The sequence below is a fragment of the Marmota flaviventris genome, chromosome 16 (assembly GCF_047511675.1).
Source record: "Marmota flaviventris isolate mMarFla1 chromosome 16, mMarFla1.hap1, whole genome shotgun sequence".
NCBI classification, from domain to species: Eukaryota; Metazoa; Chordata; class Mammalia; order Rodentia; family Sciuridae; genus Marmota; species Marmota flaviventris.
The window spans coordinates 30906675-30925065 of NC_092513.1; the positions used below are offsets into that span (position 1 = coordinate 30906675).

General features: G+C 35.4%; 1 protein-coding gene across 1 annotated transcript in view; it reads right to left on the reverse strand.

Annotated features, from left to right (window-relative positions):
* Pik3c3 (phosphatidylinositol 3-kinase catalytic subunit type 3) overlaps positions 1–10140 on the reverse strand; it is a 121257-nt gene extending 111117 nt beyond the window's left edge. Inside the window, exons 1-3 of the mRNA XM_027935728.3 lie at positions 9998–10140; positions 6310–6498; positions 1887–2030 (exon numbers count right to left, since the gene is read on the reverse strand). Coding sequence (XP_027791529.1) covers positions 1887–2030; positions 6310–6498; positions 9998–10065 — 401 coding nt within the window. The 5' untranslated portion in view covers positions 10066–10140. The remainder of the gene's footprint in view (positions 1–1886; positions 2031–6309; positions 6499–9997) is intronic.
* Positions 10141–18391: the final 8251 nt, after the last annotated feature.

Below are 18391 nucleotides of genomic sequence, written 5' to 3' on the forward strand. Positions count from 1 at the left end.
TTACATAAAACAGTCAAAACCATCATAATATGATTGTCCCCATTTGTATTTACTGATGTACAAAATAAGAAAATGGAAAACTTTAAAATGAGTAAAAATTAAGACATCTGATAAAATAGACAATTAAAGTCTACAGCATTTTGCCCTGAAAGGAATCAAAACTTCTTTCAGTTTCCAGGTCTAGAATAGAAAATTACTCAATGAGTCTGGACTAGTCTATCTATCGAAAAACAAAGAAGCTACTAATGACCACTACTATACTACTGAAAGGACATGGGGGCTACTTGAACAGGTTACTGCCGACCAACTGAACACTTTAAACACTATAAAGAAAGCAATGGACTAAACCAATATCCAAAATGTTTAAGATGAAAAAAGTTCATGACAAACACAAAAAGCCATCATCATCACTTTTCAGGTTACAAGGGTAAAGCCAGGCATGGTGACACACACCTGTAATCCCAGGGATCTGGAGGCTAAGGTCAGAGGATCCCAAGTTCAAAGCCAGCCTCAGCAAGTTAGCCAGGCCCTAAACAATTTAGCAAGACTCTGTTTCAAAATAAAAAATAACAAGTTCTGAAGATGTAGCTCAGCAGTAGAGCATCTCTGGGTACAATATCTAGGTTCCCCACCCCCACCCCCGCCATGTCACTCACCATAAAAAGGTTACTAGGGTACCAACTCATTATTCTTAAAACTTGTAAATGAGAAAGTAAGTTCAACCATTTGTCTACATCTTCTATATGAACCATATACCTATGTAACTAAATATGGGATGATGAACAAAGTTCTTGAGAAAAATTCCAACCTATAAAATGCAAAAAAAAAAAAAAAAACAGAATGATATCAATTAAAAAAAAAAAGAAAGAAAGGAAAGTGAACTATCCAAGGGAAAAAGGGATAAAGAGCTGGGGTGTAGTTCAGTGGTAGAGCACTTGCCTAGCATGTGTGAAGTCCTGGGTTTAATCCCCAGTACTGCGGGGGGTGGGGGCTGTTCATTAGAACACACTTGTAATTCCAGTGGCTCAGGAGGCTGAGGTAGGACAAAGAGACAGAGGCTAGACTCAGCAACTTAGCAAGACCCTATCTCAAAAAATAAAATGGTCTGTGGTTAAATGCCACTGGGTTCAATCCCTGGTACCAGATTAAAAAAAAAACAGAGACTTTTAAGATTATGAGTTGTTGTTGCTGTTGTTTAACAATAAACTATTACTTATATTGGCTATAAGTTTTTAAAAAATTTATCAACTTTTCTGTTACAATCATTACCATCCATAGCAAATTAATACTTAAAACTTTAAAAGCCTTTATGTCTTCTTGTCATAATTATTACAAAACAGGAAAACTCTATAACAAAGAAGTCATAGTAAATGCCAAGTAAATGCCCAAACGCAAAGTTTTATTTCCCAATAACTTCTATTTTCTATTAGAAATCACATAACCAGCCAGGCGCAGAGGCATACACCTATAATTCCAGCACCTTAGGAAGCTAAGGCAAGACGACAGCAAGCTCAAAGCTAACCTCAGCAATTCAGTGAGGCCCTATGAAACTTGGCAAGACTCTGTTTTGAAATAAACAATAAAAAGGGCTGTAGATGTGGCTCAGTGGCTATGCACCCTTGAGTTTAATCCTCGGTCCCAGAAAAAAAAAAAATAATAATCACATTACCAGTAGCTAACAGTAGAATAATATAAATGGTTTCCAATTAACCTTTCTGTATATCATATAGGAAACACATATGAAATTCTGTATCAAGGAAGATGAAATCCTATGTACCTGATTTTCACACAGGGAAGCATTTGGCATAAATAATTTAAACCCTCCAGAAAAGAAATGAGACAGAGAGCTAAAATATTTCTATAGATTAATTAAATAGAATACTTACCCATATTTTCCAAAGAGTGAAACAGTTGTTCCTCCTACAGGCACTGCTTTCCCTGGTCCATACACATCCCATATGGTCAGGGCCACTTGGGCATTCCTGGGCAGGTCAGGGTATTTCACAGGCAGTTTGAGCCATTCATTCCAGCTATAGAAATAATGTTGTCATAAATACATACATACATACATACATACACACACATACACAAATCTGTATATTTACAAACCAAATTTACAAATTTATGAACCATACAAGAAACTTTGTACAGAGAAAAGGTTCCAAAAACTAGGTCAGTACTCTAGAAGATAAAGAGGCAGTCACCTCAATTACTTCAAAACTACAAGACATTTTTTTTAAATATAGATAATGATAAATAATACTACTAAATGCATTAATCACAAAACTCAGAGGCTGGGGAGGTAGCTCAGTAGTACAGCACTTGTCTAGTATGTGTAAAGCTCTGGGTTCAATTCCCAGTACCATAAAAGAAAACTAAGACAACACTACTAAAGTACAAAGAAAATGTTTTTAAAAGGTACAGGAAAACTTTTCAACATGTTAGAACTTTTTTCAACTGAAATTTTCTTTAACCAGTCTCTAGAACAGATTTTTACATTATGAAGATAAAATAATCAAAAGTAATCATATCCAAAGCAGTCCTGAATATAATAAAGCAACCAAAACAACCAAACCACATTCACAGTGCAGCATCCACTACCTTTATAAAATGAAAAATTACAAGTTTGTTTTACAGATATGTAAAGTCTTACACAAGGTTTTCTTGTTGTTGTTCAAGTTATTTCATTAATACCAATACCACTTAGAAATTAGTGCTTTATGCTTTCAAAGCATGTCTGTACATATTATCTCACAAAGAAATGTTTGTTCTTAATACATAACAACAGTTCTTTTTTCTTATTCATTTTTGTAAACTTTCTCCTGCATTTAAAATGGATTCATAATTTCTACTCCCTTAAGCAGCAGATAGCTTTTAAAATCTGGAAAGAATACTATACAAATTATGAAAAAAAATACTCAGAAGACACACAAAAGTCTATTTCTCTGTTTACTCAAAATTATCCTCAAAGGAGCTTATCTTAGTTTAGGTCAAATACATTTGATTGGGTAAAAAAGGAACAGAATTTGCAAAAGCTTAAGGAACACATCACTGTCATGCACCATATAAATGTAAGAACCTCCAAGAAAGTTGGAGATAACCATCAATTTCAAGAAGAAGCAAAAAATTATTAAAATCATTTTCTTCAATAACGTTCTGGAAAAAAATAAACTGCATGCTTAAGAAAGCCATTATCTCTATAGATACACTTGAATAAATTAATGTAATTACCACCTACATGGTAGAATAGGCTAAAAAGGAAAATATTAAACAGGACCACCTTTTGCCAATAACCAAGAAGTTAACAAACTCTGGCTAAAACTAAAGAAAGCTAAACATAGTGGTCCAGTCTGTAATCCCAGTAACTAGCAACTTAGGAGACTGAGGAAGGAGAATTACAAGTTTAAGACCAGACTCAGCAACCAAGGGAAACCCATCTCAAAAATAAAAAATAGAAAGGCCTGGGGATGTAGCTCAATGGTGAAGCATCCCTGGATTCAATCACCAGAATGAGTAAAAGAAAGAAATTAAAAAGAAAAACCAGTGAATATTCAAAATGAACTATGAAATGTCTCACCTCTATGACTGACATTTAATTTCTAGAAGACAATACCTAAGACCAAATGATCATTCATCTCAAACTTTGGCTATTTTCCTGGCCCCCAAAATCTCTATAAATCAAAGTAACTGCACTTTAATCTGTTTGACATATTTAGTTTCTGCACAATAGTACTTTTGAAGAAAATGGGCCTATAGTTGAAAAGTTTGAAAACTGCTCTAAATATTCTACAAAGTATGAAAAGATCTAGTCAGACACCAAAAAGCTATTCTAAACATCATTTTGTTCTTTCTTTCCCATGTCATTCCTTTCTTAATTCTTAATCCTTCTCAACATTATAAAACCTAAATCTGGATGTTGCAATCCTCATAGTGGACCTTCACACCACTGTGTCACTCTCTAGTCTGATTAATAAATTTCTAAACCTAATTTGGTACTTTTTAAATTAAATTAGGTTGTTATTATATGTCTCCCTAAAGCCACTGAAAGTCTTATATGGGACAAGGTAGAATATAAATATTTTTAAAAATTTAAAACACCTGATTACAGAATAATACACAAAAAAATTAGCTTGTAATTTATAGATAAAAGTGAGAATTTACCTTAAGTATAATTAAAGAAAGAACAGGTTTCCTTCTCTATGGGATCTCTTATCAACTGGGATCTCATATTACCTCAAAATATTATATGAACTATGGAAATGCAAAAGTTCAGATGGCAAAAGATCCTTTTATGGCCTATTTTTTTTCATACATTATTTCTTTTATAAAAGTTTGTATAAAGAATGATAGCTAGGCAAAGTTTTTGCCTCCATTCACTTTAACAGGGCAATTCTTTTTGATATTGGTAATAAACTCAATTTTGAAATATTAATGAGCAGTTTATATAAAATCTGCAATGTTTTCCCTTAATCTCCAAGTTTTTTAAAAGCCTATCTTCATGTTATGTACCCAATATAAAGTAATTTTCTCAATCTATTTTCTGTACAGTTATCTTATATCTTTTAATTTCAAAAGGCCATTTATGATTCATCTCAGACATCTTATTTTACTAAGTAATTTCACTATTTAAAAAAAATATAAGTTACGATGGGCTGGGGTTCTGGATCAGTGGGACAGCACTCGCCTTGTAAGTGTGAGGCACTGGGTTTGATTGTCAGCACCACATAAAAATAAATAAAATAAAGGTACTGTGTCTATCTACAACTAAAACAAAACAAAACAAAACAAATAAATATATATATATATTTTTTTTCATTCATACATACACCATTTATGCAACTACTGTTTCAATAAACGTTTAATGTAGTAGGCATGGAAGCCCAGAAGTGGAAGACAAACATATAAAACAAAAATAAAGATATTGTGTCCATAAAAAAAAAAATGTTAAAAAGAGAAATGGGATTCATCATAGTTGTTGAACTTCTAGATATAAATTCATTCTACATTAAGGAATTGTGGTTCATTGTTCTACGTGTAATGATGGTACTGTAGTAATATTTTTAAAAAGATGTAAGCCAGGAGCAGTGGTGCATGTCTATCATTCCCAACAACTTGAGAGGCCAAAACAGAAGGATGGCAAGTTCAAGGCCAGCCTCAGCAACTTAGTGAAGCTCTACGCAACTTAGCAAGACCATGTCTCAAAATAAAAAATAAAAAGGAACTGGAGATGTGGCTGAGTGATTAAGCACCTCTGGGTTCAATTCCCAGTAAAAAAAAAAAAAAAAACAGGTAGGATGATGTTTGGAATTTCTGTCAAAATAATGATAGAAATACAAGATTTGTTAGGAGTTAGGAATTAGTAATTTGATGATGGGGGACTTAGAAATTCATTGTAGTATTCTCTACTTTTGAAAAACAGTTGAAATTCTCCAGAATAAAAAGTATTAAATACACATAATATTTATATACCTACACACACACACAACCTACTTATCTGAAACAACCAGAATATATAATAAAAATCTTATCTAAACAGATGATTAATAGACTTCCTTCTAAGATCTGACCTCCAAACAGCAAGCTGAATAGTTCAGACTACCTAGAAATGTTTATGTGTTCAAGGGAGCAGAACGATGAAGAGAATTTAAAGACACTACAGATATGTTCTCGGTTTGGTTCATGTTAAAATTTAATGCAGTGCTCCTCAAAAGTGTCAATATATTTAATACAAAAATAAATTCACTCACACTTCAGTTGCAATTATAATACTTAACATATATTTTTCTGGGTATATTACTGACTTAAACTTTCTAATCAGTGTATCTATATATACAATTAAGAAATCCCTGCACTAGGTGTAGTGGCACACACCTCAAATCCCAGCTCTTCAGGAGACTGAGGCTGCCACAGTGCAAGTTTCAGGCCAGCCTCAGCAACTTAGCAAAATCCTGAGTCCAAAAAAAAAAAAAAGTAAAAAGAGCTGAGAATAGGGAGGCTGGGGTTGTGGCTCAGTGGTGGAGCGCTTGCCTCGCACATGTGAGGCACTGGGTTCGATCCTCAGCACCACATAAAATAAAGGTACTTATTGTGTCCATCTACAACTAAAAAAAAAATGTATTAAAAAAAAAAAAAAGACTGAGAATGTAGCTCAGTTCAATTCTCAGTACTGGGAGGGTGGGGAAGGAAGCTCTGTAATTCCTATTAAATTGTTCCCACTTGCATCATGCATCACCTAGAAAGGAAGGAGACAACAGTCTGTAATCTACCCTATGCCAAAACAAACAAAAGAAAAATAAAAACACAACTTACTTCCATCTTGTACTAAATGCCTTGTAAGATGTTCTCACTGGCAAGGCCAGAGGCTTCCCTTCTGCAAAAACTTGACAAGTAACATAAAGATCAGAGCATGTCTCTTGGTATAGCCCCGAAAATTTTAACATCGGATCTTCTAGGACAGCTTTATAACTCTTTTGTTCTCTCTTCCCTTCCAAGCTTCCTCTGAAAACACACAAACAAAAATGTTTTTGACATATATTTTTCAAGCATATATACAAATGCACAAGAAATACTAAGAAAAGCTTATGCCTGTCAAAGTAATCTTATACTACTAATAAACATTTTCGTGGTTTATACATTAAAGATACTGTAACATATAATAAGGTTTTCTGAAAATCATAATATGTCCAAGATTATTCTATCTTCATTAACATATTTCTCAATTTTAGGCTTTTTCATCTCAAACCCTGAAACCAACTCTTGCCTTAGTTTCATTTTATTCAAGTTGACCACTTATGCAACTACTCTTTCAATAAACATTTAATGTAGTAGGCACAGAAGCCCAAAATAAACAATATAGTGTTATAAGAAAATGTTATGCCATTGCTTCTAGGATAAAAACTTATTTTTACTGGATATTCTCTTTTATATTTTATTTTTTATGATACTTATTATCTGATAATTTCTTAAAATTAAAATATATAGTGTTATAAGTCATAAAAGATATGCACAGGATATTACTAAATAGAAAGAAGCATTTCTTAGACATCAAGATTATATCAGATACTGTCCAAGCATTTTACATAATCTTTCTTAATTATTTTCACCCATATTCTTATTTTGTAAATGAGGAAACTGAGACTGTGATATCAAACATATTGTCTAAGGTAACAAGGTAAGCAACAGAACTGAGAACAAAAAGTAGGGCAAGGAGGCCAAAGCCAATATTCTTCCCTTCACAGGAAGATAAATAAAGCCTCAAAAATACCTAACCTGGTTTGGGGGCATGGATCTAGGATCTCACATAGATACCTGAAATAAACCTAAACAAAACAAAAGAAAGGGAAGGGAAATAGATAGGAAGTCATTTCAAAGAGAAAGAACAGTATATATAGTTGGTCTCTCATGGGATACCCTGCACCACTTTAGAACTCGACAATGAATCCCAGGAACGCTCTCCCCAGATGAAGTACCTCACTCAGCCTTAGAATTTCCAGTTGGTACAAATGGCAATGGGCAGAGTTTCAACTCTATGAAAAATTTCACATCAAAATACATCTGTGTGGGGCTGGGATTGTGGCTCAGTGGTAAAGCGATTGTCTAGCACGTGCAAGGCCCTGGGTTCAATCCTCAGCATCTCATAAAAATAAACAAAATAAAGGTATTGTGTCCAACTACTTCTAAAAAATAAATATTTAAAAAAATACATCTGCGTGGAAGGGTAATCTCCATTTATTCAACTGTTTCTTGTCTCAGTTATAAAATAATCACCTCTAGGAACGCTTTTACCACTACTACCATTGTCATCATTCTAAGGGACCCAGATTTTACTATGTGCCACTATTTAACCAGAATATTCTTTGTTTTATCGGATGTAAACAACCCTATGATGTTGAACTTTGGTATGTCTTGTATTTGTCCCCTGTGTTACTCCTGTCAGAGAGCACATTATCACATTTAATAAAAATTACCTGCTTATTGTTAAAAACAAGAAACAAACAACAACACATACAAAAGCAAATGCAAACAGGCAATATGGTATGTGGCAAGAAATGCCAAATTGTTTAGTACAGGTAAATGCAAAAGATAAAACTGAATGAAATATAGGAGCTAGACAGCAAACAGAAGTAGCCATCAAATTCACAAAATAAACATTTAAGAACTGGTAAGCTAGGTGTGGTGGCTCAAAATAATCCCAGTTACTCAGGAGGCTGAAGCAGGAGAGGATCAAAAGTTGAAAGCCAGCCTCAGCAACTTAGTGAGGTCCCAAACAACTTAATGAGACCTTGTTTCAAAATAAAAATTAAAAAGGGCTGGGGATATGCTTCAGTGATTAAGAACCTAGGTTCAATCTCTAGTTTAAATTTTTTTTTAAAGAAAAAAAAATGTTAACTTAAGTGAGAAAATAACATGATCAGACTGTATTTATACTTTTGGCATTAACATAAAAACATACAAGCCAGGGGAGAAAGACTGAAATTGAGGAAATTCAGAAGACCTGCTATTAAAATAGAAAGAAAATAAGTATCCTACTACTGGAGCAGTGAGACAGAAAAAGGAGAATCGAACAAAGAAGTTTAGCAGTCAGATTTAAAATATCTTGCTGAATGACACAACAGAAACTGTGAGAAAGGAGTATCATTAATACTCAGTTTTCTGTCTTAACAAATTTCGATCATGCTAACAATCACCAAATAGAAAACACAGGAAAATTATAGCTAAGACAGGTAAGCTAATGATGAACTCAGGTTTGGACAAGTTTTCTTTACAATAATTTTGGATAACTGAAGTAACCATATTCTAAGGGCCCTAAGAAAATGTATTTATCACATGATGCAGCCCTTTGACAAATATGTACCTGATAATACTGATTAAAAATACACAATGTCAGGCATGGTTGCTCACACCTGTAACCCCAGCAGTCCAGGAGGCTGAGGCATGAAAATCAAAAATTTGATTTCCCTCAGCAACTTAGGGAGGCCCTGAGAAATTTAAAAATTTTCAAAATAAAAAATAAAAAAGGCTGGGAATGTAGCTCCCTGGGTTCAATCCCCAGTACCCCCCCAAAAAAAATTGCCCACAATAAATGTTTACTGATTATGAATTATACTGCAATTAATAATCTATAATAGCTTTAACAATAGCTCTACACATCTACCTTTTAAGGACATAATTTCCAACTCTATTCCTTATTATTGTATCAAATCCATTACTTTTATTTCAAGATGTTCTATTCCTGAGGTTAACCATAAACACAGTACCCCAGGGATTTTCCTGCAAGATGTTTTCTCATGTATCTTCAAGGTCCCTTTGCAACTGGCACTCTCATCTGAGACCTTCTCACAACAACTCTGCCTTAACAACGTCAGATTGCCCAAAGATTCAATCTATGCTTCTATCACTTCTAGTGCTGTAAATATGGCACACATGAGCTCATATTATTGACAACGATCACATTTAACATGTCTATCTCTTCATAATTTCTGCGGTCTCTATTCTACCCTCCAAGCCTTCTGTTTGTTGGTATTGCTGTTGCTGTTTTGGGGAGTCTTGGGGATCAAACCCAGGGCCTCATGCACGCAGGGAAACCGTTCTAACATTGGGCCACATCTCCGACCTTAAACCCTACTCTATAAAGATATTCCTCTTGTTTATGGCGGAAAGATGACTTTACACCTTGGATTGTCCATGTGTAAAATGAGAAAGTAATAACTCCTCAAAAAATTGAAAAGCAAAATGCTTTTAAGACTGAAAACGCTATGGAAGTTAGAGCTTGTCCCTATCTCTCAATCTATTACAGAAGCCAAGTCCTCAAACTTTCTCCCACACAGTCCCTCACAATCCGCTCTCCTCCACTTCCCTGGCCACAGTCCCCCGGGCTGTCCCCAATCCTGGTCTTCAGAAAGTCACCATCTTCTCTCCGTCCCACGTCTGTTACAGGTCTCTGCCTACCAGTCCCTACACCCCAGCAATCCCACTCCTGTTCCCAGGGTACTCTTACATCTTAAGCTGCACGTTGATGTCTAGGTCACAACTGTAGATGTAATGGAACTTCTCGGCTTCGCCCATGATAACCTCAGTAAAAGCAGAATCTGCAGCGAGAAGCTAGGCACAGGAAAGACGCCAGAATTGAACCACTTGAGCTTCACAACACAGGTGCTTCCGGTTCCGCCCTCCTCTCTCACGCTACCAATCACTGCCCGGAGCGCACACTGACGCGCAGGAACTTCCCTCCCAAACGTTGCCTCTGCGCGTGTGCAAACGTCGCCCGCCATCTTGCTTAAGGGTAAACAGAATGCTGGAAACACAACCTATCTGGTTACATTCCAGTCTTCCTGCCTTCACAAGACTTTTTCCTTTTTTAAAGAGACAGAATCCATTTGAGTCTGCGCAGTACCTAGAAACACTCTAAAGGAAATTTGATTCCGAACAACTTTCATTGATCGCGTATCAAACAGGCAACGACCGCAAAAATTAGAACTTTTTTGAAGTTTAAATAACAGTGGCCTTTCCAAAAATGGTAGACTTGACCACTGTTGTCCAATTTCAGGCCAAGATCTTTCTCTTTTCTGTTACAAAGAGTACAGAAAAGATAAAAGAACAAAGAAATGTAGATTTTATTCTTGATACTACTGAGATTTATGCTACTTGGCCAAAGTACTTAAGTTTATTCATATTCAAAATAGGTAGCTTTCAAGACCCAATGCTTGTTAGTACTTAGAAACTTCTAGCACTCCCTCCAGCACACAGATCTCTGAGCTCTGAGTTCCTAGAATGCTTATAGTTATATCTAATATAATATAAAATTGTAATCTTCCTTTCCAATTATATTTAATATTCTGAAAACAAAAATAGTGTGCCATTTATTTTGTCTCCCCCGCTGCAGCCTAATATGTATCTGAATTAACAGCTCCTACTATTGATTGTTACTGATGACATTGAAAGAAAATTTCCATTTTCAATGTTTATTTTTAAATGCCTCATTTTAAGAAAGACATCATCCAAGTATGTGCAAATTAGGGCAAATAGAATATTGAGGAATCGGAGAAAAAAGAAAGATTAAAAAAAAAAAAAACTTTCAGAGATAGGTTGAAAGACAAGGAACTGTTTAACCTGGAAAGGAATGGAAATGGCTAGTGCACAATATTTTGCTTAAAGCAAATTCTCAAAAATACTTGTTGAAGCCAGAAAATGATGCAAGCTGACAAAAGAAAAATGTGATCGTCTCCTATAACTGAAGGTTATAAAAAAGAACAGATTTGATTTATTCCTTAGATAACTACATCCAAATTAATAACTTATATAAAATGTAATTCTAACAAAAAATTAAAATTGAAATTTCTAATAATCAGAGGCATATAATAGTAAAACAAATTGTCACAACTGCTCTGCTTTTGACATAATTTCAGCAATGAGTGTGAGGTCTGATCTAAAACAGGTTTCTAAAACTTCAATAACATCTTGATATTGTGAAAAGAACTAACTTATCTAATTATGGTTGTTACTTAAATTAGTTTCAATATATTGTTACTTAATGTATGAACTCAAATAAAATATAAAGTAATAATCTTAATATAACAGATAACGTCTTTTGGCTGAAAAGCTATTGTTTGCAGTGTGAATATGGCATAAGATTTTGTTTACTCCTACAGGACTGGTTTTTTGAAATTCAGCACATCTATACTCTTCTATACCAAATGGAAATTCACTTTTCTGGCCTCCTGAAGTCTCCATTAGTAATAATCACCAAAAGGTCTTTTGGATTCAACGTAGCTACAAAGCATCTTTTTGTTTTAAAAGCCTAACTCTGTCCTTTTCTCATTACTTCATAATGAGTAAATTAATACTAATTGCCCTTCCCCCAAAGAGTTGCAAAAACAATGCAGAAAAAGGCATGAAAATAAAATATCAGTACTTACACTCATTCAGAGAATTCTAGATTGAATTTCTAACTTTCTCAAAATTTATTGTTGAGAAATTCTAGGCAATGTTAATATAATTTGTTACATACTTTAATGCATCAAGATAAGCAAATGCAATAATAAGGAGGAAAGTTTTGCTAAGTCATAGAAGCATGGTAAGAGTCAAGAGAAGCCAAAAATGACAGTGCCTTTCCTGGAACAACCACAGGTCAGGGAGGTGTTAATTGGTAGATTTCAGTTCTATAGTCCAGTTGGCAAATCCACATTTATAGGAGAAGTGGAAGCTTCAGGCATCTTATTCTGAAAATGAAATGATTTTTTTTCTTCCCATTAATAAATACAACATACACATATAATTATAGACCAGACTTTGTACTGCAAGAAACAACAATGGGCTGTCTGTAGAAAAAATAATGTATTGACATCAGTATTCTTTTGTGTATGTAATAGCCTATTTCTTGACTACACAATGCCATAGTAAATTTGCCCTTGAAATCACAGTTTTGATTTTGTGCTTCCTTTGTCATTTCGTTTCAAGTTCATATTTAATTATTCTAATTGCATATTTTAATAATGATTTAGAAATTGGTTGATTGTAGTCCATTCCTTCAATTGTTCAGTGATAATCAGGTTTGTTTTTGCCAGTTTCTATGACCCAATTTATTATTTTTAGCTTGTAACTTTAAAAATGCACTTAGAGCTTTAAAAACAACCATCTGTTATTGAGCTTCCATCAAGAACAAATGAATATGATATTGTAATATAAAAACTATGTTATAAACTTTTATATATATATATATATATATATGTGTGTGTGTGTGTGTGTATATATATATATATATATATATATATATATTTAAGTTGGACACAGTATCTTTATTTATTTATTTTTATGTGGTGCTGAGGATCAAACCCAGGACCTCGCATGTCCTAGGCGAGCGCTCTACCCCTGAGCCCAACCCCAGCCCCTATAAATCCTTTTTATTAAAATTTCCCCTATAAGTTTTCTTATAACCCTGAGTATTTTAGAATTCAGTCACATAATAGAAAAGACAATAATGCTAAGAAACTTGACAAATCCTACTTTTATCTTAGACTCTTGGACATTTGTGAAAGGACAATGTGGAAAAGGTAGGTTTAATACATAACTATGATTCATCCTAGTGCAGAAACCTCCCAGACCTAAGGAGTCTTTTTCAAAAAACCAAAAATATCTTTATGTCACTACTAAAGGGAAAGATTAAAAAAATGAGTTATCCTGAAAAAAAAAAGTATTTCTTGCATGTGTGTTCCTTGGCTTTTGCCCAGTTATATAAAGAAGCTCTGCCTCCCAGCCCCACAAATGAGAAAAGAAAACTTGGAATTAAATGGCAAAACAATCAAGCATGTTAGCCTATAAAGAAGCAATAAAATTAGGTCATATTTTTCCTAGGATGTATGATCAGATTGTGCCAAGGATCATGGTGGTGGATAGAGCTGTAGGTGTCTCCTCTTCCTTATGGGAAATGACCCTTGGTATTCAGACCTTGGAAAGGATAGCTGGATAACAGCATAGGAATGATCTTACTGTTATTTATATTATTTTGAGTCAAGATTTAAAAATATTTATGTTGAAAACATTTTGTTTGATTATGTTTTTATAGCTCTGAATTATTTTAGTCACTAACTTAAAAAGATTGAAGATCTGATAAATAAAAGAGCATTTTCACTGACTGTTGACAAGAATTTCCTTAATTAACTACTAGAGTTAATTCCTATTTTGCTGATTTAGTGCTCCACAAACTTTCTTCTGATTATAATTTGCCTTTTTTGTGTATTCTTTCTGGCTCAAGTGTGGCATGTATTTTCTCATTTACCATAAGTCCGCAAATTCCCAGTTGCCTCAAGCAGGATCTATTTTACCAGTTCACATTTATCCACTGAACACTGTGGGCATTTTAGTTTGGAACTCATGGTTAGATTTACCTCTTTACCTCTATTTTAACAGCACTTAGCTGGTAAAATACCAGCTCTGCAAGTAAAATATAACAGCAGGGCTTCATACCTGTGCCCAGGCAGCATGTCACTAGTGAACAAAGTTCATAACAGGACTATCTGGTATAATTATAAATTCCTCATTGAATCAAACCTCTTTCTATGTTCTCTATGACCATGCAACAACTATTTTCTCCTATCTTCAATCCTTATATTTTTCTACTTCCTTTCCTTACTCTCTGCACATGATCTTGCCTTCTACTTCTCTGAAAAGGGAAAAGCTATGATATAATGTTGTAGGGCAGGTCGCTCAGCAAACACACAGAAGAGTCTTTATTCCGACTGGCCGGGACTACTTTCTACAGGAGCAAGTTGTCTCTGCAGAAAACATCCTCCAGCTTTAACATTTTGGGGTATTTAAAGGCAAAAACCACATCCGAGGTGAGATAGCTGCAAGCAAGCAGGGGTACAGAAGCTGAATCCAGCAGTTTTCAGAACAATGCAATGGGTACATTGGTATTTTCCATGGGACCTTCCAGGTTGGCATAGCTGCAAGCAATCAGAAGGGAAGCGGGTCAAAATGACCCTAGTTGAGTACAAGTTAGAGAATGGTTACTAACATCTAGACAATCTGACAGGGTATATTGCTAAAGAAAAATGGAAACCAAAGAGACAACAATTTTGCATTGTATAAGAATTGTGATTTTGTGTTGCCAAGTATTCTATGCTAGGTAACTATTACTGGGGCTTTCCCATGGGAGAAGCATTTATTACATGCTATGGAGTCTCAGGGTAAAATGGAGTCTGTTTGGTCATTGCCCATATAGCCTGGCCCATAACAATAAGAACTCAAACAACTTCCCCCTGCCAACCACCTCCTTCAAAAAGTTAAACATAGCCATCTGTTTATGCACCAATCTTCTCTTTTTTTTCTCTCTTTTTTACAATAAAATTAGCATAAATACCTTCAATTAAAGCCATTCCCTCTAACTATGTAACAGGGGTTCACTTGGTGCTTTGGCTATATCTCTTATCACTATGAAAATTACATGTTTTTATTTTCTTTTTCCCTAACCTTCTTCTTCCTGACCTTCTCCTCCCTGATCTTCTTTTCTTGGATCTTCTCCTTCTGTTGTCTCTTACCTAATCTAATTTTCTCTGAATCACCTCTTCAAGAGCCCCCTGTTCCTACTGATGGGCAGAATCATAGCCTTTGGGACAGGAGTCGCCTGTGTTTCTCCTTTGCTAGCAAAACAATAAAATTTCCTTTTCCTTTTTCTCAAAACCATGTCCCCAGTATTGAATTGGCATCAGAGACGAGGACCCAGCTTTTAGCAACATCTGTGCTCTGAATTCTAATACCTTCTGAATTCTAATATCTTCTTAGGAAACTTAGAGGCATACCTTAGATCTTTTTCCTCATGCTTATTTCTTTTTAGTGTTTAATCTTGCCCAAGACTTTTTCATTTGAACAATTAAAAGTCTTCTAATCCCCACTATTAATCACAAGCTACTATGAATTAGAGTTCTAGAACTTTCAATGAACTAATATAGGAGAACCCTTTACCCTTGTATACACTATCAACTTAACCCCTAAATATTTTTAATTTTGTCAGCTGTTTTCTACCTTCAGTACCTTCTCCTTGATCCAAGTACCATCACTTCTTCCCTACATTATTCTAATGGCTTCCTGCGATAGAGACAATATTGTGTGAATGTAGAACTGTCTTCATTTTCCTTCAGACACACAGAAAAAGTGCATCTCTGGACCTCATTGGTATATAAGCTGTAGTAATGGATGATAAAGGCCTGATCTTATACAATCTGGGAGACGGAATTTGGGCAAAATGAAAGTATAACTTTTCCAGACCTGGCCATAAAACCTCAGTGCAATTTATCACATTGTGTGTCTCTATATCCTACTCAGATGGATATGTTCCAGTGGTGGTCTCTGAAAGTTTAAAATTGGGCAAACCAAAATGTAGAAAAATTGGGTTCTCCAAATCACTACTTGGAAGACCATCTACAAATACCTGTTGGGGTAGGATATGAACAAGAAATGCATTTTCTAAGATCATTAAAGCAATGAGATGTAGGATTAAATTATTAAAGCAGTTAGCTACCTTGACTAATATACCTACTAATTAGTTGCTTCATATCCCCTCTTTCTGACAATCTCATATGTCACTTCTTTGCTGAAAATCTTCTAATACTTTTCCTGTTTTAGAATGTGGCCATAAACAAAGACCTACACATATAAGAGTCTCGAATGGTGGCACATGCTTGTCATCTCAGTGACTCAAGAGGTTGAGACAGGAAGATCACAAATTCAAGGACAGCCTGGGAAATTTAGTGAGACCATGTCTCTAAATAAATAAATAAATAGCGCTGGGGATGTAGCTTAGTGGCAGAGTGCCTCTGGGTTCAATCTCCAGTAATTAAAAGAAGAAGGGGGAGGGGAAGGAAGAAGGAGGAAGAAGAAGAAAAACAGTTCATTCAGAACTTGCTATGGCACTGAATTTCACCACCATCATTTGCAGTTAGTAAAAACTCAAATGCAAACAAGTCACTTAAAAGCTCTGTAGCAAAAAGGGAAGGCTTTCAACATATCCTAATTGAAGGTAAGAGGAAGCTGGAGTCCAATTAACTAGGAGTGGGACATTATTTGTGAAAGGTTAGAGGAACATAATTATCATTTTGTGGTTGGTCCTGAATTGGAGGAAGGAACAAAAGTTAGGGAAGCTGGCAGGTACGAACTCCTAACTATTTGGGACGGATTGCAATGAGCGTTGTGATGAAGCTCCTTGAACTATGTTAGTGCAGAATGTGGGTCAGAGTTGTGGGAGGTCAGGCCTTTATCATCTGTATATTCAGTCTCTTAAAGACAAAGACCCAAGTCTTCCATATGGTGTCACCAATACTTTTGGTCACCTGTCCCTTCCCAATTTTTTTTTTGTGGGTGGGTGTGGTTACTGAGGATTGAGCCAGGGGTGCTTTACAACTGAGCTACATCCCAAGCCCTTTCGATTTTTTATTTTGAAACAGAGTCTCACTAAATGGCTTTGGGTCTCGCTCATTTGCTGAGGCTGGCCTGGAACTTGCCATCCTTTTTTCTTTAATCTCCAAGTCCCTGGGTTTATAGGCATCTACCACCAAGCCCAGCTGTCTCCTCCCAATCTTTAACTCCCTTTATCCTTTGGTAAGGGAGCCCCATTTGGGGTGGGGGTACCATCCTGCCCACTTTCCCTTCTTACAATGAAGGCTGAGGTGATAAAATGAAGTCTGGAGCTTTTGTGACCAACTGAAGACACTGAGATGTGAGCTTGATAACAAAAGCCAAAATACTGCAGTTGGAAGAGTGGAAGAACAAAAGGTCCCTGCGTTTTTTAGAACAAAATGGAATAATTCTGGAGTCATCTTCACCTGATTTCTTTGTTTTCACTTTTTTCCTTTGGGGTACAGAGGATTGAACCTCAGGGGTGCTTTACCACTGAACTATATTACCAGGTAATTTTATTTTCTGTTTTTAAGTCAGGGTGTCGCTAAATTCCTGAGAGTCTTGAAAAGTTGCTGAGGCTGGACTTGAACTTGCCATCCTCCTGCTTCAGTCCCTGGAGTCACTGGAATTACAGGAGTGGACCATATGCCCAGCTTGAAAATGACTTTTAATGTTGTGTTAGATTAGTATGCTTAGAGAGTAAGGGGAAGGAAGAGGGCAAGGGGTGTAAAAAATATGGTGAAATGAGATGGACATCATTCCCCTAAGTACATGTGTGAAGACATAGATGGTGTGAATATACTTTGTATACAAGCAGAGACATGAAAAATTGTGCTCTATATGTGTAATATGAATTGTAATGCATTCTGTTGTCATATATAACCAATTAGAATTAAAAAATTTAAAAGAAGATTAGTATGCTTTCAGCTATATGTAATAGAAAAGATTTTTAGAAGAAAAGTGGTCTAACTTGGGCACAGCAGCACACACCTGTAATCCCAGCAATTCAGAAGGCTGAGGCAGGAGTATTCAAGGTCCAGGACAGCTCAGACATTTTGTGAGACCCTCCCTAAGCAACTTAGGAAGACCCTCTCTCAAAATTAATGATTTTTAAAAAAGGGGCTGAGAATGTAGCTCAGTGGTAAAGCACCACTGGGTTCAATCTCCAAAACAAAACAAAAAATTTATGTTCTCACACTGCTTTCTTCAGGCACTCTGTACTTGTCTCAACCTAATGAGCAACTCGTAAGTTACATCTAGTTTGGACCTTTATTTGTTTATCTATTTATTTTTATTAATTAGTTCATTTATTAATTCATTGGTTTATTTATTCGTTTATTTTACAATACTGGGGATTAAGCCTGAGGCACTCTAACACCAACCTACATTCCAAGCCTTTTAAAATTTTTTCTTGTGAGACAGGATCTCAGTTAAATTGCTGAAACTGGCCTTGAACTTGCCATTCTGCCTCAGCTTCTAGAGCTGCTGGAATTACAAGCTG